General features: G+C 36.0%; 1 protein-coding gene across 6 annotated transcripts in view; it reads right to left on the bottom strand.

Annotated features, from left to right (window-relative positions):
• The window catches only part of Abi3bp (ABI family member 3 binding protein), a 242,906-nt gene that overhangs the window by 38,916 nt on the left and 178,680 nt on the right, over positions 1-25,310 (bottom strand). For 4 of the 6 annotated variants that reach the window (XM_071615402.1, XM_071615406.1, XM_071615404.1 and 1 more), the window contains 8 exons: positions 24,208-24,282; positions 18,365-18,424; positions 17,353-17,400; positions 16,283-16,363; positions 13,718-13,795; positions 8,943-9,008; positions 7,232-7,300; positions 612-689 (listed from right to left, as the gene is read on the bottom strand). In XM_071615402.1, the coding sequence (XP_071471503.1) occupies positions 612-689; positions 7,232-7,300; positions 8,943-9,008; positions 13,718-13,795; positions 16,283-16,363; positions 17,353-17,400; positions 18,365-18,424; positions 24,208-24,282 (555 nt within the window). The remainder of the gene's footprint in view (positions 1-611; positions 690-7,231; positions 7,301-8,942; positions 9,009-13,717; positions 13,796-16,282; positions 16,364-17,352; positions 17,401-18,364; positions 18,425-24,207; positions 24,283-25,310) is intronic. The other 2 variants (XM_071615403.1, XM_071615405.1) reach the window with 2 other exon arrangements.

Raw genomic sequence — 25,310 nt, 5'->3', positions numbered from 1 at the left:
ATATTGGGGGTGGGGAGAGATAAATGGAGTGAAGGAGAAAGGAAGAGAGAACAGAGGAGGAGGGGGAGGAAGAAAAGGAGGAGGGAGCATGCACTTGCTCAGGAAGACGGTGACAGAGACAATTGTGTGCAAGACTAAGTCTCACAGCATCCTTTAAAAAAACAAAGGTAGTCTGAATTGCCACCCTCCTAATTTTACCTATTACATTTACATACAGCATACTCTCAAATCAGGAACATAAAGAATTTCATTCCAAAGACTGCGGTAATGAATCATACAAGAACATAACTTTAGCATGATTAAAAACTAGAACCCACAATGACTGCAGCATTTGTTCCTATTTGTTCCTCATGGCCCCTACGAACATTACAGAAAGTACTGATTAAATTGGTACCCCTTTATGGGTTCTTATTAATATTTAGAGCACTTTTCATTCCTCCAAAGATAATATTTGGGAATGTTTCTCTAGCAATATGCATGAACTGTTAACCTGGCTCTGACACATTGTGAGGAGATGATGCTGTTTTTGAACTAATACTACTGCAGTTACTGTCACTGTGCATGTTTTCAGAGCTGAGCTGCTGAGAGGTAGTCGGCATCTTACTCCTTACCTGGTTTTTTTGTGGAGTGGGTGAAGTCTACTGACACATTTCTGCCAGCACCTGATGGTTTGGGTGCTTGCTTGGTTCCTATGACAAGAAAACATGAGAAGGAATAAATACATGGAAATAATGTACTAAGTCTTCTTCGTGGGAACTTGGTAGATCTGTCAGTGGTGATGTGCATTCTTGGCAGAGCAGGGGTGTTGGTGCTTTTGTGCCCACATTTTAATTAGCTCCTACTATCTGCAGAAATAGAAAGATCCCTAGTCTTATATTCATTGATTATATCTTTTCTGTAAAGTTAGCATTGGATTGGAGGTTGTGGTTTTGTCACAATTTTCCATGATACTTATTCTGTACTGCCTTCCTGGGTGGTATTGCTTTACCAAGTAGAATTTTATCTACGGCAAGTAACTACTTTTTGCCAGTATTTGTAAGTACATTTTATGGTTGAAAAAAATGTTCCTCCAACTCCTCCATGCCCATTAAAATACCTTAGAATTCCAATATGTTTGGGATTATACTTAATGAATTAACTTTTAAAATGTTCCTTAGTTGACCTCCATTATCAGGCTGTTGAGGCTGCCAACTATATTTTTAACTTTGGAATTCCCTGAATAGGCCTAGAACTCCAAATTATTATTTAGAAGAAACCAAATTGAAAATTATTTTGTGTGACTTTTTTTTTTTGTCTCCTAAGTTCCCCAAACACAACCTGGTAGTTATTACTTGGTCATTCACCTAAATATACAGACTTGAATTGGGTAGCTTCCCTACAGCAGAGAGAATGAATGTATATTTCATCTTAGTTTTTGTCATTATCATTTTAAAACATTAAAAATAATCTTCTCTGATGTGGCTGACAGTTTTCATTAAGAAAGAAGAGAAACAGACCCTATTTAGAATCTAAATAGTAAGTATCACTTTAGCCATAATGACTCAACATAAAAAAAGAGCCTTACTCTGAGGACCTGACTATAATTTACATATTAAAAATAAGAACAAAATCTGAAAGTAATCTACTAGTTGGTACATTAGCAATACCATCACAGTAAAAAAGGAATGACAACAGCCCTGTTTTAAATGGTATATTCCATGGATTGTGGTGGGATATTACTTACTTAATCTCATCCAATGTGTAAGCAGATTCACTGATTAAATATACAACAGAGGCTTTGCTTTCCAAAACTGAGACATTTCCATATTAACTGTGGAATTCAGGGAGGAACCTAATATTGCAATCTCACACTCTCTGCTGCTTGAATAGAGATAAATATATAAAATCATGAGAATGTTTGGATGGAACCATGAATCAAATGTTGATTATTTGTGGTAGGAAAAAATGTTTCTGGGGCTAATGACTATTTTGTGGCTCACCCCACAGGCATGATTAACACACGGCTAAACAGTCTTCCTGTGCTCCATTGACAGGGGTAATGGAACTGGCCCATTTGAGTGGCTACTCTGTGAATGGCACAAGGGAATGGAAAATACTCCCATTTGTGCCACCAGGATAACTTGGCTTGGCGAGGGTAAAATGAATTTTTATGTACTCCAGAAGGCCATTAGACTGTGCCTTGAGTAGATCCTTATTCACGGCCATTCTCCGAAGCTGTCTACCCTTGAAAAACAAAGTAGTTTGATCCAATATTGTACAAGCACCTTACATATTCATGACCTGATTTGAACCAAAGGCAAGGAGGAGATTAAGCAATCTGTGCAAGGGTTCACAGCTAAGAGGTATTGGGATCCAGAACCACTTATTCCTGGGTCCAAAGCATTTCTCTCAAACATTAGGTCCTCCTATTTCCTTCCTTCTACTTCTGACTCTAAATGACTACAACCCAAGAGTTCTATACTCTCTTGGGTAAGTTGAGATGCCACCAATATATGATGGGGCTTGATGGCAAGCTTCTGTTATCTAGCCAATCCCACTAGTGTGGAGGCCTCAGAAAATGGTCACAGGCTTTTAGCCGTCCCTGACCAAGCACACGCAGATTCACCAAATCACAGTGGTGAGACCTCAAAAGGGGCAGATGAGTTGAAGACTGAGAGGCCCTGGAGAGAATCCAAAATTCTGCTGGGCTACTTTATGAATGAGATGACTGATATAAATTCCCACGTGTCTTTTCTAATCAAAAAGAGAAATTGGGCTGGGGATGTAGCTCAGTGGTTGTATTTGCCTAACATGTATAAGCTCTGGTTTTGATCCCCAACACTGAAGGAAAAAGAGACATTAAAAAAAAAATCGAAAGAAACTAAGACATTTCCTTTTATTTTCTGTACAGAATCCTTAGGTGTAAGTATCCAAATCAATAGCATATCAGCTGCTAGCTGGACCTTCTCCAGTCTTTGAAAATAGATAGAAGATCACGCAGTATATGAAAGCACTGGAAAGGGCCCTAAAAAAAAAAAAAAGGCGGGGGGTGGGGGGCGGGGAAGGGCAGCTGTGGGATTCAGTGGAAAGTGGTTGGGATAGGAAACTGAGCTCCAGGTCAGATTAGACCAGTGAACTTCTGTTGCCCTGAGTCAGAGGAGAGCAAATGAAGGCCAAAGGCAGGGAGAGGAAAGAAGGAAGCCAGTAAAAGAGATATTGCAGAAAAAAGGATCTTCAGGAATTGGCTCTCAGTCAGACAGTCTGGACAAGGCTGTGACTTGAATTCTTTTTTCCCCCAAGCAGGATTAATTGACACATCTTTTAAAAGCGCACAGCCTGCTGTGGAAGCACCAAAACTTGAGTCTCAGCATGAGACCCCAACTGCCATATGGGAGTTCTCCAAAAATCTTGGGATTTACATAGTTCACCACTTAGCAATTAATTTTTTGTCCAAAATGAAGTAAGGGTATGGGTATTTTTAGCCATAGTAACAAAAACTTTGCAAACAAACAGACTGGGAATCAATTTTCATATGCATTAGTAACTTCATTCCCTGTGACCAAAAAGGGGCCATATTAATGGATGATTGGTCTCTGCACCCTTTCCCCAACTCTTGGCTAAAATTTCGGGGCAATGAGCCAGTAGCCTGGAAGATTTAGTCACAGACCAGAAAAACACATTTCTAACCCCAAGGAGTCTGGGTTCTTGTTGTGAAGTATATACTCTATGTGGGGGCAGTAAAGTGTGGTTTCCTCATCAGGATGTAGAGAAAGAGAGTCTGGGGTTCAGGTATTTAACAGTATCTGCCAAATCACATGTGCCAAGATGGCTTCAGAATTATGCTTTGCCTGGCACATAATGGCCCTTCAATAAATTCTTGTTGGAGAGAGAATAGCTAGACAGTTTAGCAATAGCCATCTTCTGGGAGAAAGGCAGAGAGAGTCCAGCAGAGCAGTGGGTAAACTTTTTCTGTAACGGGTCAGACAGTAAATATTTTTAACTTTATAGGCTATACCATCTCTGTCCCAATTCACCAACTTAGAAGATTCTAATATGTGGAACACACCAGCTAAACTGAGATGTCTCTGTGGAAACTTTGAAAAAGTAGAATAATGAAAAAAAAAAAATGACCCATTTAAAATCTCAACCTCTTCAGGCTACTTCCTAACTTTGAAATAAAGGAAAATCTGTACATGTAGGTATGAGAGAAACATACTGCAGGGCAAATATCTGTGATAATGTTATAAAATAAGAAATAAAAAGTCAGGCTTGATTCCCAAGGCTAATGGAATTATTGAAAGATTTTTAGAGAGACCCCAATAATCAATGATTTATAGTCTTTAGGTCTCAAAGTTTACCGTTCGTTTTTCCCTTTGTCCCTCCTTTTTCTCTTTTATCTTCCAAGTATACAACCTTAGGTGTCTTAAGACCATGAAGAATATAGACCCTGAACTCATACTTTATCAACTAATTTTTAAATGTGATTTAATTTTTAAATCTGAGCTGAAAACTTCAATAAGAAAAATCACAGTAAAATGTATGTGAGATGGGTAATAAAGATAAATACTCTGGGAAATTTGTCACAGTTGAGCATGAACTCCATTGACACAAAAATAGTCTCTCAACAAGAATTGATTGTTGGGGTGAGGTGGAATATGCCTGTAATCCCAGTAACCCAGGAGACCGAGGCAGGAGGATTGCAATGTTTGAGGCCAGCCTTATCAATCTAGTGAGACCCTCAGCAACTTAGTGAGATTCTGTCTCAAAATTAAGAATAAAGTAATATGAAGCACAAGGCTGTGTATCTCATTGGTTCAATTCCCAGTACCAAAATAATAATAATGATAATAATAATAATATTAATAATAATAGAGGCTAGAAGAGAGTGTAGATGAGATAGCAGAATTGTGTCAATAAAGGATATCAATGCAAACAGCTTCATTTCTATAAGTAAGGCAGATAAAAACTATACAGAATCAAAGGAAGGTAGAGATGGCAAACCTATAAACTGGAGAGAATGTTTTAAAACTTTTTTTTAGATCACCAATTTCTTAACACATTTGCAAACATCTCAGAGCTGTTAAACTTTCCTTTATGATGTATTACATAGATATTCATAGTACTTATGATTTACAACTTTGATGCCATTTACTTATTTTCTTGCCCTATTGCACTGGCCCAACATTCCACTATGATATTGAAAAGAAGTGATAAATGTAGGAATCCATGCTGTATTCTTAATCTTGGAATAACATCCAGTCACTCACCATTAGGTATCATGTTAGCTGTTGGCTTCCCATAGATGCCCTTAGTCAGTTTAAGGAAACTTTAAAAAAAAATTCTTAACTGCCAAATTTTCATCATGAATCAATTTTAAACTTTGTCCGTTGATCTTTCTTTTTCATCCACTCAGTTGATCATATGACTTTTCTCTTTATTCTATTACTGAATTACATTAGTTTAAATGTTGAGCCAACCTTCCATTTCTGGGAGTAAATCCCATTTGGTCGCTAGGCATTATTGTGGTAGACATGGAGATGTGCCACCCAGCTCTTGTATTCAAGGATGTCTCAGCTAAGACTGTCCCTGAAGGAGATAACATCTCAATGCTTTTTGCTGAATTTTCTCCCTATTGGTGATCAGCAAGTTCCTCCTTGACAGAGAAACCCAACAGACGGTAATAAGTAGACAATATGTAAAATAAATTTTGGTTGGAGATGAAAGAGGAGCAAGGAACATGGAAATAATGAATTCCATTTTCTCTATTGTGAATATCAGTCCATTTTCTATTAGTGACTAACTTGAAAAAGCAATGATTTAAGATATTATCCTTTCAAAGTCATATTGGATAAGAACATGCAAGAAGGTACTAGATACCATTCACTGTTCAATTCAAGTGGCTCTGTAAAAATGTTCACATTGTTGATAAGCTAAAATATACAAATGCTCTATTTTACCCTCTGAAAGACTAGCAGTTTGTTATTAAGGATCCATGTTTGATTATACTGAAGGCTAGTGGTTTTCAAGTGTGATGCTAGCAATTGTATTTGTTCTTTTATTTGCTTAGTTGATATATAAATGCTTTCTTCTATTTTTACTTATGCAGTCTCCAAGGAATTATTTAAATATTGAAAAATTTGTACTTATCCTCCTTCCAAAAGGAACTGAGAGATAAGGCCTCTTTTTAGAGTCAGATTGTTTATATCAATCAAAGAAATTATGTACTACCTAATCCTATAGTTGGGAAGAATCAAAAGTACAACTGAGCACAACTTGATATTAGAATGCTTTCTTGATTTTTATATTTTATAATACTTGCCTCATTATTTAAAGAGAAACAAATTCCTAAAATTTCAGATACCATAATAATCAAAAGTACAAAAAAAACATTCTAAAGCAAATTTAGATGATTTTTAGACTAAATAATTTTAAGTGTTATATCTCTTTCTCATTAGGAACCCATCATGGATTGATTGAATAAATACACAATAAGTAAATTTTGATTTTTATGTTTTACATAAGCATAAAAATTATACTATTAAAAATATTTCAAGGGGATGATATAATCCCATATAAGGCAGCTAATTGTTATCATTTATCCATTGAGTAAGATGGGTGTTTAAATTCTCATCATATCAGTGCCCTAATTATCTATAACTGAGCTTGCCCCCACAGAACTGACCAAATTAGGGCTATGTCATTTATGATCATTTACAAATCACTGAATGATTTGTAAACATTAATATATCTGTAACCAGTGATCAGTTGCTAACTGTGCTGATTTTTTAATCTACTTCTTGTTTAAATTTCACATTCCAGCTTGCTAACAGATGCAGGTCTTTAAGAAAATTATGATGGTACTTGTGAGAAATTATACTTTTCAAAATCAAGTAAGGATGATTTGAAAGATCATCCTGTGGATGAAAGTGTTTTGAAATTAGTGACAACAGCCATTTTCATTATTCTCATTCAATTATTCATATTTAATCAGGTTCTTTTTAAGAAGTGAGATTGTATATGGCAGCTAATTTAGTGGGCTGAGTTTAGAAAAGTGAAACATTCTTTGATATTTTTAGAGACATTTGAAGTTTTGATTTTGGAATGAATTATACCTTTGAATTCCAGTTTTACAAAGAATTTCCAAAACCAGTCAAAAAGAAATGAAGTGTAAATTCAACTAAATTATTAAAAAATGAATAATAACTTTTATTGCTTTGACAGGATCAAAAGGAAATAAATTTATGATTATTACCTGTTCCGACTCCATTCCTGCTGGGTATCCCACTGGGCTTGGGTCTAATGGGTCTTGTCCTATTCAGAACTACAATGAAGTGGGACATAAATAGTTTAGATATCTTTTTATTAAAAGTTTGCAGCCAAGGAAAACAAAACTTCACAGAGAATTGGAAGTCATTTAACCAGGCAATAAAAAATGATGAATTACCAAAAAATGTTGTTCAGGATCTAGAGACCACATTCTGGTACAAAAATCAAAGACTTAAATTTGGAAATAGAGTCCTGAATTTGTACTGAGGTGATAACTGGGTTTCAATATTTGACTTGAAAATAAACTGGCAATGGATTTTATAACTCTAAGTGGGAAATACTTACCTTGATACATTTATCACATGTGATACATCCCAAAATAGAACTGAAGGAAGATCAGAACTACATAAATCTAATGAAAACCCCAAACCTGAAGTGTACTTATTATTAAAGCCTCAATTCATAATCATTAGTTGGTAGTCCTTTTGTCGAAGTCTCTAGTACAGATGTTTCACTAGAATAGTCCTTGCACATATCCTCTATTGGACACTAATATGAAACCATTTAAATTTCTCTCCTGTTCTATACAAATTCATAGCACTATAAAACCTTAAGAGGGCATCTGCATCATGGTCCAGTGAGGAGACTCTTTAAGAAAGAGAGCCGAGTGCATTGTGCTTACACGAGCCAGCTCTGGAGCCAGATTGCTGGCCTTTGAACCCCCCTTTCTCAGGATCTTAGTTTCTTCTCAGTAGCTTAGTTTCCTCAACTGTACCTCTAGGCAAGCATTTAGCCATTGTCAACCATTATTGTTACTGTTTATATATTTTGTAGTAATGTTTATGCAGTTACACATCAACAGCTATTGTGACACAAAAGTCACATAGAAATGTTTACATAAGATTTCTATGCCCAATTAATTTTAGGAGTTGGAAGATTACAGCCAAAATATGGGGGCTTTCTACACAAAGAATTTAAAAAAAGAATTTTTTAAATTATTTCTTCTTTCTCTCATATGCCTGGAAATATATTGAGCAAGATTATTTCTTTGCGAGTTATATCAATTAGAACTTTAAGAACATTCCTTAGGATCACAATGAAAAAGGACAAAAAACACCAGTCTTTGATCCAGTTTGGGCTTCAGCATAAGAGCAATTTAAATGGATCACGTAAGTCTGTCCATTAACATCTCCTTCAGTTTCATGGAGGGATATCTTAGGACCTTTGGAGAATTTAGTAAGTTTAAAATATTTAGCAAAATGTAACTATGACATTATTCAGAAGCCTGGATTTTTTATCCTCTAAAGGAATCAAGTAAAAATATTCTCCTTTTACACTAAGAAGAGACCATGTTTTCCTAAAGAGAGAAATAACATTTGAAATTGTCATGGAAAATTGAAGGTGTGTGTGAGTAATGCCCAAACACCATTTGAAAGCTACTTTTATATCAATAAATTTCCATAGTGGTCTCTAAATCCAAACATGCATGGAAAACGTTCGTTAGGTCCTTTAGCGTCCATGGATTTGTCAGAACCTCTCTGTTCTTCACAAGGATTATAATTTCTGCATGTCCTTTATCACAATTTAAGGATATATATTCCCCATACACCTTTGGTGAATTTGTTTGTCTCAATTCATTTCATATTTTCCCCAGCCTGATGATTGTTTAGGTCATCAGAGAAACAGAAATAATTTACCAGGTCTGATGTGTGGTTTGCCAGGTATTCTGGGTCTCACAGGAGTAGTATACAATCTATGTGGTGCTGAAATAGAAAAAAAACCCACTTTATATTTAATAACTTATATTTCAAAGTTACCTAGATGGGCACTTATCAGCCTAGGGACTAACAACTTGTACACTTTTTGCATGTAAATAGAAAGAATGTGCTGTAATGTCCAATTATGCATTATAGACTTCATGCTAAAGGAATGCAAAACAAGTGAAAATATTCATGACTAAAACTCAAAGATGCATACAGGATGAAGAAGGTCATTTGCAATGTGTATTAAAGATTAGTCATTTTGGCCACATTTTCCTAGAGCATTAATTTTACCAGAATGTTACTTAACATAACAAACATATAAGCCATCTGTCTATCTGTCCGTCCATGTACCCATGCATCCATACACACATCTCTCCATTAAGAGTTACTATGGAGCATGATTTTGCCAAAGGAGAAAAGAAACTTTAAAGGTAAAAAAATAATTTTTTTTGATAGGTAAGAAGAGTAGAATAGGAACATTTGGTCTTTATCAAATTGTCTTTGCTCATGAACTCTGAAATGAATATACAGTGAGTGTCATCCACAATGCTATATGTAGGAATGAAAGAAAATGATGTCTGGTGTCCTACCCATAAAGGAAAGGTAAGCAAGGAGGGAGAATTTGGGCAAGACATGAGACCAACATACCACCTGCTTATTCTCTGCCCCTGTTTTGGAGGGCCCGCAAATGTAGGACACCTAATAAAGCCTTGCTGAATGAATAAATGGCTGATCATTGTAAGTAGGCACATTTGCAAGAAGACACTGAAATATTTCACTTCCTAAAGTTTTAAAGTGTGCATTCATTCTGTAATAGGTCATTCCCACCTGGGTTCTTCTCTACTTGCCCACTGTGCCCCCATACTGCATGCTGCCTACTGCCAACAACTTTCTTGGTAATGTTTTAGCTAAGACTGGAAAAAATTTTCTTGTAAACTATGTATGTAGGTTACATCATTTTGATGATTTTGGTCACATTTTGAGTGGGTATTTATATAACCATAAATCAGCAATGCTTTGCCTACTGAGCTAAAAAAAAATACACCTGCAAAATAGACTATAATATATTTCATTCATAAGCTTCCAATGTAAAGACTGTGATGAGCAGGATTTTGCCACGCTGCAGGCCAACAACAGCAGAGGCATCCTGAAATTCTCTGGTGGCTCAGCTTGGGCCTTCCTAAGGGTAGAGACCAGAATGAAGACATGTTAAAAATGTTATAAAGAATAAATTCTGCTGGGTGCGGTAGTACATGCCTATAATCCCAGTGGCTCAGGAGGCTGAGGCAGGAGGATTGTGAGTTCAAAGCCAGTCTCAGTAAAAGAGAGGCACTAAGCAACTCAGTGAGACCCTGTCTCTAAATAAAATACAAAATAGGGCGGGGAATGTGGCTCAGTGGCTGAGTGCCCCTGAGTTCAATCTCTAGTACGCCCTCCCAAAAACAGAATTAATTCCCACAGACCTTAGAATACCTGATGATAATTTGCTAATGGTTTTTTTTTTTTCAATTTTCATTGAAAGTGGTAGAAGTGGCAGTCAATTTAACCTATTTCAGCTTTTCATATAAATCCCTTTGAATATTCAATTGTTTTTGTTTAAAAGAAATACAAGGATCATGGTTCTGTGTCATTCTAGAAAATATATGAATATTAAAACTTCGGATAGGAAAGAGATCAGAGCAGAGCACAAAAATAATCAGCTATGGGATCAGAGCTTTTGTTCTAGTTTGTCTCTTGTCTTAAATCTAGAACTCACTTTTTAAATAAGAGCTGAAATACAATATAAGTATAAGCTAAGAGTTACTCAACCAAATATAGCATGGCCTTGAGAAAACTGTTCTAGGGTTTCAATTTTAAACTAAAAAAAAGAAAGAAAGACAAAGGAACTATGATAATGTACCTGCATAGACATTGCCACATTGTTTTAGTGACTTATAATAAAAATAAATAGTATACAAAGGTGGCTTCATATCTAAATATGAATTTTATGAAAATCCATATTAAAGTTAAAAACACTGTATGAAGACAACGTCAAAATAAACAGCAATCACAGGAGCACACTTTGAAGAACCCATGCTCTGCCCAGTTACAGGGTGAAAGGAGAGAGAACATGGCCTTCCCTGGGTAGGGGAGGGATTCAGGGTTGAAATTGAAACAATAAGAATTTTCCACAGTGTCCCTGGCTAGGTGGACCCCTACAGTGGGCTGAGACAAGAAGGGGAAGGGAAAGGAGTTACAGCACCCTGCAGGAAAATTGTCTCAGTAGACACCGCAGGGAGGGAGGCTGCCACAGGAAAAAGTGTTGGAGATTCTACTCGTGGGCTCATGCTGAGGGTACAAGGATCACCACAGCTGAGGGCTTGGAGACCACAAAGCCACATGGATAAAGGGGAACGATTCCATCTCTACTCCATGTCTTTCAATAGTGATGTACCATCTTCTGTTCTTGAGGTGCTCGGGCACATGCTTACGAGGTGACGCAGCACACCTTTATCAAAGTTGACCCTCAACTCTCAAACGGGATTATTGGAATGGCCTAGGTGTGGATGCTCCTCTCATCCCTGAAGATGGGTTATTTCCTCCTGTTCTTTGTTGTCTACAAATAGATCCCAGGTGAGTCCACTCTAAAGATTCTGGGCACAAATCCAAAGAAGCATGAATCATGGGACAGCACAGTTGAAGCTCAAACTAAGAATCCTCAGTACATGATAAAAAATAAAATAAAATAGAACACCTTGTATAAATCTAATAGGATAATCCATATAATTATATAAGAGCCTCCACAGATACAGAATAATCGGTAGAATTCATATCTAATAAAATATTTTAGAAGGAATTTGATAAAAATTCCACACATATTAGTAATGATGACACAGTATTGACATTCCCATTACAGTCAAAGCCAAGCAACAAAAGAGCAGGCCTATGATTTTTCATCCTTGACCCTAAAAAAAAAATCTGTGAAGCTTTCAAAAGCTAAAATGTTTTTCATGTTTGGCAACATGGCCTGAGCTAAATGAATGTCTTTATTTATCTTGCTTATTGTAAATATTTATATATTTTGCTGCAAAAACATTGTGCTAGGTTATGAGAATGCAAACATCTATTAAGTAAGACATTAAAGAGATTTGCAAAAACAGAAGTGGGGGAGACCACTAAAATCAGGGTGGAATGTGGATGTAGTAGAATTGACCATCTGCTGTTAATGGTTAAAGCTGGTAATGGGGATGTGAGGGGGCTATTGTTATATTATGCTTCTGACTTCTGTGTATATTTGTAAATAAATAGAAGGTTACTAAGTTCAAATTTAATAAATAGTGAAAATTTAAGACATAATAAAAAGCTAAACCAAACAAACAAGATTTAGAGATTTTAAAGGAAATGCGTGCACCCTGGACAGTCTTAGTCATATTTGTTTATGATAAACATTGTCCCTCTGAAAAAGTATGTACCTTATAATTAGATTTTTTATTGTTATCATTTATTATTGTTATATCAAAGTTCATTCACGAATTGACCCCCTCAAATTTGGATTGATAAGGGGTAAAATAAACTTGTTTCTCAACTCCTTAAGTAAGTTTGCTTTTGGCTTCATACCATTTAATAGAGATGGGCAAAAGAGTCATTAAAGCAACAACAACACAGCAACAATGGAAACCCCAAGGGTTATAACCCAAGTAGAATAGAAAAAAACATAAGGAAGAAGAGACTTCTGAGAGCATGAAGATAAAACAGAGATTTGTGTAGGTGAGTTCATTCCCCCAAGTAGGAAGTCACAGAAAAACTCCTTGGATGTTTTAATACTGTCATCATTAAAAAAAAAGATTTTTTCCTTATGAATAGTTTCTTTTCTCACTGTAACCCCAGTGACTCAGGAGGATATGTGTAATTCTAGCTTCTTGGGAGGCTGAGGCAGGAGGATTGCAAATCCAGAGCCAGCCTTGGCAACTTAGTGGGACCCTGACCCAATATGAAAAGGGGTGGAATGTAGCTCAGTGGCACAGTGCCACTGGTTTCAATCCCCAGTACTGAAACAAAAACCAAATTCAATGAGCTGACAAGAAGGGGGTACAAGAGATATGTGTATACAAAGCTGACATAGCTCACAGAAATGAAGATGATCAAATTTGTAAAATTTGATTGGTCCATTGTAGCTGAACAGTATGTTGTTTGCCCTCCACTGCCAACAGACGTACTGTCAATGAAGGTCAGTAAGTGCTGTATCAATACGAAAAATAAATACCCACAAAACTAGTTTTTTTTTCCCCCTTAGGATGCAATATCCATATGCTTCATCAAGTAGGAGAGATGGATGATAGGGAGGAAAAGAGTAATGGGAAAGAAAAGGCAAGGAGGAGATAATAAAGTTTTCTTCTTATTGATTAATGTGACACACGAAGTTGAAGCAAGGAATAATGAGGCCCATTAAGGTTAATTGGGAAAAGGAAGAAAAACCCTGAGAGCTTTCATTATTATTGCATCAAGCAGTAGATGACACATTGGAAATAAAGCTTCAACTAAGAATTTGTCTTCCCTGCATTCAACTGATACTCAGTTAAGCATTCTGATTTGGCTGATGTCTTCTACCTTTAAAACGAAAAAAGGCAAGTAACAGGCTGGGATGAGAAAATATCTCCTGAAAAGAAAATTTCATTCTTGATTAAAACACAAGGAAATGTTATTCTCCAGAGGTGGGGAAATAGTATTACCCTGAGTTGTCTTTGCCCATTCAGTTGTTCTTGGAATCTTAGTTGTGAAGAGCTCTTGGGTGGTCTGGTCTGTTTCTTCTGGGGAGAAACACAGTAAGATACCTCATCTGAAATGATTATCACAGTGAAAGTGACAACAGCAACAACCATCCATGCTCTTTTCCGCCCCATGCAATGATGGAAGGGTGAATTCTATTCAAAAAGATGCTTTATAATGACAATTCAGTTAATGGTACATTTTTAATAATTCTTAATATATTGACTGCCTTGTGTTATTATTTTAATGATTACTATAAAAAGTTCCAAAAGATTTTAGCTCAGGATCATTGTTTTATGACCCCACATGTAACTATTAAATGTAGTTATGTATGAAAGTCCTTTAACTGTATATTTATCTTTCGACTCCAAAAATTCTTCAAATTATTTAGCTGAGCTAGGAAAAAATTAGGTCATATGAAAATACGTATATTTTTACCATATAAGAATAAACATTCTTCTGTTTTCCTCATGTGAAAAAAAAGTGTATCTTTATTGACATTCAGACACACTTCTGACAAAGTAAGTATGATAATCTTTCTATCTGGTATTATCTTAAAATTCTTACATCATAATGACATAACAAATTACATTGTTCACTTTGCCATATACTGGATCCAAGGAAATACTTGGTGTAAGTAATATACTGCCTTCTTGACCCAGTTTTTATTCTCTTGAGTCTGCTCACAAGGAAGATACTTATGATAGTTGGCAGGTGATGGTTCCTCCTTCAATAAACCAAGACACATTTAAAAACTAGGAAGTATTTCTTGTGGTCGTTTTTGAAAAGTACTTTTTTTTCTTTTCCAAGCATATGCTAGAACAGATGAGCATTTGGTAACAATAAGGATATATTTTCTCATTCAATTTTAATATTTTAAAGACATTAGAAATGTGTTCAGTCACTTCCTTTCAACAGACACACATGAAGGATGGATTTACTTGAAAAGGGATGAAGGTTGTTGTGGGGGATAAGACCACTGGCTAAAACACAGCCGTGTAGGACACAGCAAACACAGGACAAAGGAACCCACATGCATGGACTGGAAACTTTTTCTTTTTGGTTCATTTTTAGCCATGACTCAGGCAAAATCAGTTTCCTATACAATGAACATATCTGAGTCTTTTGACTCAGCTCATACGACCAAGACTTCCTGACTCACCCTGCTTCTGCATGCTTGGTAGAGCAGTCTAGCTGCTGTTCCTGCCCTGAGCCTCTTTCCCATCTGTCTTTAACTTAAAGGACATTTTGGATCTATGCCTCTTGAACTCTCCTTTCAACTTGAGCACCCAGTGTCAGTGTCAACTTCTCGGTGACACCTTCCTGATGCCTGGGGTAGTCTCATTTTTCCACCACACTCATTGCCATGTGTAACACTGGGCTTCTTCTGGGAGTTCTAGTGACTAAGAATGAAGTTTCTAAGCCTGGCTTTGACACTAGCTGTCTGATTTTGGTCAGATTTTTTTTTTTTTTTTGGGCGGGGATGGGGGGCGGGGTACTGGAGGATCGAACTCAGGGGCACTTAACCATTGAGCCACATCCCCAGCCTTTTTTGTATTTTCTTTAAGACAGGGTCTTACTGAGCAATGAGTTGCTTGGGGCCTTGCTGAGTTGCTTAGGACCTCATTAAGTTGCTGGGGCTGGCTTTGAACTTATGATCCTTCTGCCTCAGCCTCCTGAGCCACTGGGATTGCAGGCATGCACCACCATACCCAGCACAAATTTTGAAAAAAAAAAAAAAAAAGTACAGCTTTGCTCTAAGAACACTTTTCTTCTTAGAATATAGTAATCCCTGGGTATCTTCAGGAGATTGGTTCTAGGACTTTCCACTACGGATGCTCAATCCTTTATGTAAAATGACTTAGTATTTATATAACCTGTGCACATCCTCCTATATATTTTAAATAATCTTTATACTACTTGTAATACCTACTATAATGTACATGCAATCTATACAGTTGACATAGTGAATTCAACTTGGAATAAGAAAAACTCTTGTTTAGTACCGACACAATTTTTTAAAGAATATTTTTGATTTTTTTTTTTTTTTTTGGTACCAAGGATTGAACTCAGGAGCAATCACTGAGTTACATCCCCAGCCCTATTTTGTATTTTATCTAGAGACAAGGTCTCATTGAGTTGTTTAGCATGTCATTTATGCTGAGGTTGGCTTTAAGCTTGCATTCCTCCTGTCTCAGCCTCCCTAAATGCTGGGATTATAGGCATGCCCTATCTTGCCCGGTAATATTTTTGATTTAAGGTTACTTGGATCCATGGATGGGGAATCCATGGATATAAAGGGCTCATTGTACTTGAAATTTTTATATTGAAAATCAGCATGAATATTAGAAGGACAAACATACAGTTAATGTAAATTATCAAATGAAGCAGGTATTTTTTGGTATAATGATAAAAAGAGATCTTCTATTGTTGGGAAACAACCCATAAGCATATTGTGCTTATGGCTATAAGGGCAGTCTCTAAAAAGTAGATTACTCATTAGACTGAAATATCAAAACAAAATTTACCCAGGGTGGTTTGTAGTTCCTCTTGACTAGGACTTGGTGAAATTATAGGTATAAAAGGGATGCCTCGTGACTCTAAAGGAGCTGCAAGAGAAAAGTATCAATGTTGTCAACTTTTAATTCAAAGCCAGCACCACACCAGAATGGTATTATGTAAGTTTTCTTCATTTTAAATAGAAAAGGGAAAGTGATGAAGAAGAAAATTAAGTATATATAGAACTCACAGGATCATGATTATAGAATAATAGAATAATGGTTCTCAGCTATTTTCCCCATTTTTTAGGACACATAATAAATGACATTCTGTGTTCAACCAGCTCCATGAGAATACCTAGTCAAGATGGAGTAGGGTAAGACATGGTTCTGGTCTGTTAGTTACAGCTCTAACCCTCTACCTACCACCCAAGTGAGCAGAGTAAATTACAAAATTGTTAGGATAATTTTATATCTTTTCTAGTTTTACAAGTAAATCACTGGCAGAACACAACAGTCACTAGTATGGCAATATGTAAATCAATGGATGTGTAATTGATGTGATTCTGCAATCTGTATATGGGCTAAAAATGGGAGTTCATAACCCACTTGAAGCAAAGTGTGAAAGATGATATATCAAGAACTATGTAATGTTTTGAACAACCAACAATAAAAAAAAAATTAAAAAAAACCAAGTAAATCACTGGCAATTTTCAGCATTTTGAATGGTATGAATAATAATTTCTCTACAGTACCTTTCCAACTTGTCACATGCTAACGTATTGTAACACTACAGCTGAGAACCACTAACCCAGCAGGAACTGTTAAATAGATGGGCACTGTAAGGCGGAATCATGAAGATAAATGAGGTAGATGAGGTTGCACTCAGTGATGAGCCATCTTAAATTGATCTTCAGAGCAAAGCCTTTATAACAGGAAAGCCATGGCATCTCTATTTCAGAAAGAGTGATGATAAGAATGAAATGATGAGATGGGTTGAGAAGGAACGATGTTTCAATTATGACCATTTGAGAGAGACCTGCAATCTTGATGGTAGTAAAGAAAACATTTAGAGTTGGCAATTATGGGAAAACCATTACCTATTGTTGTCTCTGGTGGCGCGATTCTAAAGGTAACAGGTTGTAGAACTATGTCAAAAGCAAATCAAAGAAACATATTTATGAGAGATCCTACCTGATAAAGTCAAAATAGTCTCTATATTTTCTATATGCATTCATTTAATCATTTGAACATTCTCTAAGAACTATAACTTGAGAAAATTCTACTTTCTAGGTGCTAGTCAGGAAACTTAAACTTTAAATATCTCATTCACAATCATTTTGTGGAAAACTTGAATAGATACCTGTTTTTTATTTCAAAGTATATTCATTGTCAAAACATAGCTACATTTATATTTTGAAAGGAGGTAAAATAGTTGATTCAGTTCATAATTATGTTTTGTAATTTTAATATGATCTTTCATTCAATTAAAACACTTTCAGGTAATATAAACTTATTATACACTATTCCTTCATTTATATTTCAGATTATATGATTAAATTTTCCCCAAAGAAATATACTGATGTACAATATAATATTACTCAGCATTAAAAGAAAAGAAAATTATGGCATTTGCAGTTAAATGGCTGGAGTTGGAGAATACCATGCAAAACGAAGTAATCCAGTACCAAAAGCCAAAGACCAAATGTTCTGATCCATAATGGGGATCCATTATGGGGGCAGGGCATAGGAAAAATGGAGGAACTGTGATCAGCCAAAGGGGAAAGGAGAGGAGGGGAAGGGGCTTGGGGACAGGAAAGATGATGGAATGAGATGGACATTACTACCCTAGGTACATGTATGACTGCACATATGGCGCAATGCTACATCATGTACAACCATGAATGAAAAGTTGTGCTGCAATTGTGTACAATGAATCAAAAATGCATTCTGCTGCCATATATACTTAATTCAAATAAATTTTAAAAAAGAAAGAGAAATATACTTATATCCACAATTTTTTTCACTTCTTCCATAAAATAATTTTTTTAAAAAAAGAATAATTTTTTAAAAAAATATGCTTTATAACTAAAAATAAGGTAACTAATTTACCAGATTCATGCTGAGAAACTTCAGGGTCTGGTTTATGGGGAAGGAGTGCATCTTTCGGAACTGAAAGAAAAAGATGATAAAACACTATGTAATTCTTGTAAACAGAACCCACTTCCCAGAAAGCATGATGGATGCAAAAGTACTTTCATGATGGTTAAGATAAAGCTGAGGAGATCACCTCCTTCAAAATGCAAAAATGCCACTGTGTAGAGAAGGGTCTGGTGACAGTAAACAAAAACAAAGTTGGTCACAGTTCACCCTGGAGCCCCACTTGAGGAAAGGAAAAAAGAAAAAGTGTGTGTGTATGGGGGTGGTGGTGAAATCACTAATGTAATTAAACCCAACCCAAGAAGCTAGGTCTCCCTGAGATCATTTCAAACAGAAAGTCAACTTTCATCTGGAGAGTTTAGCTGCCATTTGATATTATTCATGCTCAAATCCTGCTGACAGCAATAGAAAATACATTATCTTGGCTAAAGTGCATAAAATGGCCTTCATATTGAGGAAAACAGCAAGAAAGACAAAAATATGAAATATCTCAGGGGAGGGCAAAGTTTCATTTTAAATGGCATAAACAATTGTTGTGGGGAGAGAATAAAACGTTAGGAACTGGCCAGTCATTAGAGACCAGCCTGTGCAAGCTAGTGAATGCTAGCTGCCGCCAGTTTGCCTTCCTTAGTGATGGGGCTCTTGATACGTTATACACTTTCATGCTTGACATGTGTGCATATGGAAAGCCAAAAACAGCTGAACAATAGATTTACTCATATCAGTCCCTGGCATAATTTTAATGCTTGGGCTCTATTTTCACAAAATAGAATGGGAACTTTATATCTTATTTCTTTTTTTCTGGGTACCGGAGGGAGGTTGAACTCAGGGGCACTTAACCACTGAGCCACATTCTCAGCTCTATTTTGATTTTATTTAGAGACAGGGTCTCACTGAGTTGCTTAGCATGTTGCTTTTGCTGAGGCTGGCTTTAAACTCGAGATGCTCCTATCTCAGCCTCCCAAGCTGCTGGGATTACAGGCTGTGCCACTGCCCCTGGCCTATACCTTATTTCTTATGAGGGAAAATATTAAATTTGCCTATTGTTCATACCCCATTTCTATGCCAAAATCTCATTTCAAGAGCAGGGCAAAACACTTATTTGGCTCAGTTTCAATGTGAGGAAGACTTCCTTGAGCCCACTTTCTCACTGAAAAGTTTCCCTATTACACTGAAGGTTTCATAGATACCAATGTCTCTGTGGGAAGCTGTGTGATTTTCTTGACTCTTACATGATGCTGGAAAAAAAAATTAGTGTTCAGGCTAGAACTCTGCCTCAGAAGTAAGATTGGGAAAGCTTTTGAATTATGAGGTAGCCAAGCACCACTTTATTTTTAGTGTAGAAATAGGCAGCATATAATGAACATTCTCTTTTTATTGTTTTTGGGAGTAGTTTAACTTGCATGCCACATCTATTCTTAGTCTATGCCACTAAGTACCAGCTAAATTACAGTTGTGGAGTTTGGTTGATTGAACAGAAACTTGGACTCTCAGAACTTCTCTGAGCTAAAATGTAACACTGAGGAGAATTTGAAAATCTAGATTTCTTTTTTAAAGAAAATAGGAAACTCCAAAATGATCAGTGGAGAACTGATCTTAGAGAAAAATCCACCACAATCCTAGACATTTCATCTTTGCTTTGGGGGATTCAAACACTAAAATATGAGGAATTTCCAATTGTAAATCAAACTAAATATTTATTTGGAGGTTGAAGGAGAAAGTACTTCGATTTGGCTCTGCAAAATTCATGAACATACAAAGAAGCCAGAGTTTATAAACACCCTAATTAATTACAGTACTAGACTATACAAAGAAGAGCTTGGATGAAGGAAGAAAAAGCTGAGAAAAGATGTGCTACCAATAAATTCACCATACTGTAAATACATTACTTGCTGCTGCTTTAGTTTACTGAGAAATTTAGGCTAGGATAATGTGGATTCCAGCTGCTAAAACTGGCACTTCTCTTTCTAACCATGAGGTGATGATTTAATAAACTGCCACAGCAGACTTTCTAAAGCAGGTGAAATCAGTGGAAAGGAAAGAAGTAGAAATGTTTACAGGAAAGGGATATGAATCATTCTCCTACTTGATCCACTGCAGTTCTAAGAAATGCACGCTATTATTCTTTTCTTTTCCCTATGTGACATTTCATATGTACCCTAAATTGAGCAAGAACTCAATCCCTAAAATCTACATTGCCTATTTTTTTTTTTGGCGGGGGGGCAACTCATCAATCTAAGTAATGATGATAATTTATTTGAGAGGCAGTTTTGATTTCCTTATACTTACCATTATTATATTGTAGGCTTAATTATGTTAAGCAAATTCACATTTATATTAACTGGCCAATCAATTATATTAACTCTCTTTTTAAATAAAGTGTAACACTTCAAAGAAAAAATAAATTAACAAGAAGGCACTTATGAGTTCCTTTTTCAGCTATGTATCCTTAGCACTGGTCTGAAAGGAAACAGGATCCTATTCTGGCCCCACTTTCCAAGTATTACCTGTGCTCTTGGACACCCTTTCTCCCTTCCCTTCTGAAACTTTTTATTTTCCATTATTCCTATTATCTCCTATTTCTCACCATCAATCCATGTCTCCATTTCTTCCTGAGTTCTTTCCCTTCTACCTATTCAATTGCTCAAATGGTCCAGCATCCTGAAAACAACAACAAAACCCAGAAAACAAAAATCCATTCCTTGGCTTCCCTTTCAAACCATCTCTCTCTCGTTTCTTTAATCAAACACTTGGTATTTGCCTCTGCTTCCTGGTCTCTGGCTGTCTTCTGTAGCCACTGTAGTCTGGCTGTCATTCACTAATCTGCAACCATGAGCCCACTATGGATATGCCTTGCTCATAGTTCTGAAGTCAAAGAAGCTCTGAAAATAGTTTTGCAAAAATTTACTCAGCAACAAAAAGTGGCTAGAACTGATCCAAGCACTTTCAGTTTTTATGATTCCTATGTAGTATTCATACTTCTCACTGCAGACTTATCAAAATATTTGTGATCAATTGTGTTCATATACTTTCACCTTTCTAAAATCTGAAAATTGCTGAATTCCTAAGCATCCAGCCCAATGATACAAATAATGGGGTTCTAGACCTGCACTGTTAGGTCAGTAGCCTCTTCTGACCCCTCCCCATTTTACCGTCATTGTTGGCCACTCTTCCCTTCTTGAGACCCCTTCCTGCCCAACCTCTCTGGTACCCTCGGATCTTTTTTGACAACAATATCTCGCAACTCCTCTTTCTCTTCACAATTCTTAAATGTAACTGTGATTTCTGACCTCTTGTTTTCTCAGCCTATACATTCTACCGAATGACGCTATCCAAGATTTAAGACCATCTAGAAAGATAATTCCTAAATTCTCATCCCAAATCCTGACTTCCATTTAGAAATATGGAAAAACATTTTCAATAACCAGTTAGACATCCCCACCTGAGAGTCTTATAGCCCTGTATGCCTAACAGGTATAAACCCAAGCCTCTGTTCCTCCTTCCATATTCTCCATCTTGATTAATGGTAATATCATATGCCACTTGCTCCAGCTAGAAATGAGAGCATCTTCCTTCTCTAATACCATTCAGTCACTTCTAGGTCTTACCAATTCCATCTCCAAAAGGCCTTTCAGCATTATTCCCTTTCCTACAACTATCAGTTCAAATATTCATAATCACCCTTCTAGGTTAGTGCAAAACTTCTTCAATGATCTCTTGTCACCAATCTTTTGCCAGCTTATACTCCACGTTTTAATCACAACTGTCTTTCTAAAATACAGAACCAATTATGTCACCTCCATGACAAAAACAACAAAAGCATGCACAATTTAATGTCTAATTGCCTATAGAAAAAAATTTAAAGTACCCAGCATGATGTTAAATACCCTCAACCATTTGAGTCTAATTGACTTTTCACATCCTCATCTTGTACTTGCCCACAGGGAAAAAAAAATGGCCAGCAATTTAGTCCTTCTGAATTCCAGCAGTTTAGCAACAGTGCTGAGTGCTTTGTTACCCTTCTTTTTGATTCCTTACAAATCAATAGCTACATACCTACTTATCCTTTAAGAATGGCTTCAAAGCTCTTTTTCTTGATGATGTATTCTCCAATTCATACATTTAGAATGTATTGTTTTATTTTATTTTGCTTATATCACTATCTCACTAATCATTGAGATTTGCCTTATTTTATACTTATTTATAGATATTCCTGTTTTCTTCACTGCACTGTGTTCTATGGCAGACATCATATCTAATTGTCTTTTTATCCCTATTTCCCTAAATGTAGAACTGGGCATATAAAAATCAATCAATATTTACTGAATTGAACATGCATTGCAGTATTTTATGAGGGCAAATCTGGGAAAGACAGGCACTTCCCATGAATAGGCACTGTACTTTATTACAAGCATTTAAAGACTCACATGGGCCTCTACCCCAGATTCTAATTCTTCTGGAAGTTGTAAAATAGTATTAAATTATGGCTTCATGGCATTATTATATGAACACAATCTATGGAATATAAATAAATAATTTGCTAGTCACATCAATAGCTCATTTAGTTTAAGGGGGTTTTGAAGAGGAAAGTGCTGAGTTTCTAAAACTTGGAAAAACACATTGATATCTAATATGCCATCAGGTACATAGCAAACTTCTGGTAACTCCTGATTTGAATCCCAATGTGAGGTTATGTTTTCTCTGGAGGAAATTTATGAAAGAACTATTAAACAAACAAAATTATATAATACATACTTCAGGGGAAAAAATAAGCTTTAGGAAGAAATGATAAAATCTGTAGAAGATGATGGTACTGACCACAAGGCAATGTAAAACAATGACAGTAACAGTGTGACTTGAGGAGGTAATTCTCTATTCAGCTCATCCCATTTATGTCAAAACAATGACATTTATGTCAAAACAATGATGAGGGGAATTATTACCTACTTTTGTCTTGGTTTTCTAAGATTATATCAGGAAACAAATTCATAAGGCTCATGGTCAGGTTTCTCCCTAATCCAAATCTGGCAGTATTTTAAAGTAAGTAATTCAAGAAAATGATTGCTTTACCGAACTCTAACTCAATTATCACTTTAAACAACAGGGCCCAATTTTTAGAAAGCATTTAGAATTAAACCCTCATTCTTTTAGCTTACACACCAAAAAGGCCTAATTGAAAACATGAAACTAACTATGAAAATACCAAAGTTGCAACCGCAAATAAGAAATTTCCAAAGATAATAGGTACTTTGAAAATTTGGGCACCTTGCCAAAATCTACATTTTCTTTCTAGCTCACTCTCAGTGACTGAATTCTATCCTGGTGAATTTCATAGGGGGAAAAAAACAGACAAAAATCAATGAGTACAGAAAAATTTATGAGCAAATTGCTAAACATCATTACCTCTATTTATAAAATGCCATGTTATCATTTTTGTTGTTGTTGTTGAGAAAAAACAAACCATATTATTTTATATTTTAGTTTGGTGAAAATTTTGAGTATAGCATGTTAGAATCGGCAGGTTCTTGGAAAGACATTCTATCCTTGGCATAGTTCTTTAACTTCTGATTGCAATAACAGCAATTATTACAATTTTTGTAAAATTTTGTAGCAATTCCTACAAGAGGAACTGGTCTCTCACGAGACCTCTGAAATAACCTAACCATACCACATATGATACAACAGGGCATTTCAGCATAAATGAAATCTTGACCTCACATATATCAACTCTCATGTTTCAGGACAGCTGAATGCAATAGAATGTGTTTGGCTTAAACATGAAATAAAACATTTACCAGGTGTAGTGTATAACGCTTCTGGACTTGGTGACATTTTTGGTTTTGAAGTAGCACGCTGGGGCCCCTTAGGAACTGAAAGAGAGAATTCAGTTCATGAGTCTTTGGTTTCAGTGTCTCAAGTCATGCTTAACACATAAGGCCTGGTGAGGAATAAGCTGGAATGCTGATAAAACAGGATACGGTTGACCCAGGGGCTAAACAGAAAAGTAAATCATAAGCTCAGGGAGATAAGTTAGAAATCCAAATACTTTTAGGAAAACAAAATCTGAGTAATCACAAAACTTAACAAACCTTCGGGGTATGATAAAGAATTTTTTTATTTCCGAGGATACAGCAATTAAATAAATGCAAGAGTGCTTTTCCTTTTTGGATATGTTTGATTGACTTCTTAAACGTACTCTCATGTCTTCTGCTGAAGAAGTTAGTGAAGTCAGAGTGGAAACCTACCAGCACTGACAGGGTCAAGTTACCTCAGGCCACAGCAGAAAGGCAATGGACCATTGAGGACCGGTGGGTTCACTCTACTCCCTTGTGTTTCTCAGGCCTCCAGGAAGCTTCGAATAAACATGTTTCCAAATTAAACTTTTCTTTCTACATCCATTCCTTTGGAATAACAAGGTGCTAAATGAACAGGCACCAAGAAAATATATCTAATTTATTTATAGTTCGCTTCACAATTCAGAAATGCTTTTATAGGGATTATGTCTTCTGGTTTACACCATCATGCTGGGAGGAAGGAATTATCAGCTACATTGAAAGGTAAAGAAATAGGCAAGGTTCATACTACTATATAGTTTCTTCAACTTCTCAAGGAACTTTATAAAAATGGCATTGAAGAATCTGATTGTATCCTGATTTTCATATCGTTTATCCTCCCCAAAACTAGGAGCACCCATAAGTATGACGTTTGATATCTATAAATATAAAATTAACAATAGTAATGTTATTATGTATGAACTTAGGAATCTAAAAATCAAAGTTTTATGGACTTATAAGATAGCCTTGATGACTTGTTCCAAATTTTGGATTCTGCTTTGTCCTCAAATGCAAATAAAGATTTCAATTTCTCTAATTTATAAATATACTTTGCATTAAAATAG

This window comes from Marmota flaviventris, chromosome 8 (genome assembly GCF_047511675.1).
Source record: "Marmota flaviventris isolate mMarFla1 chromosome 8, mMarFla1.hap1, whole genome shotgun sequence".
Classification (NCBI taxonomy): Eukaryota; Metazoa; Chordata; class Mammalia; order Rodentia; family Sciuridae; genus Marmota; species Marmota flaviventris.
Note: the sequence above shows the minus strand (reverse complement) of the source record. Positions and strands in the feature narration are given on the sequence as shown.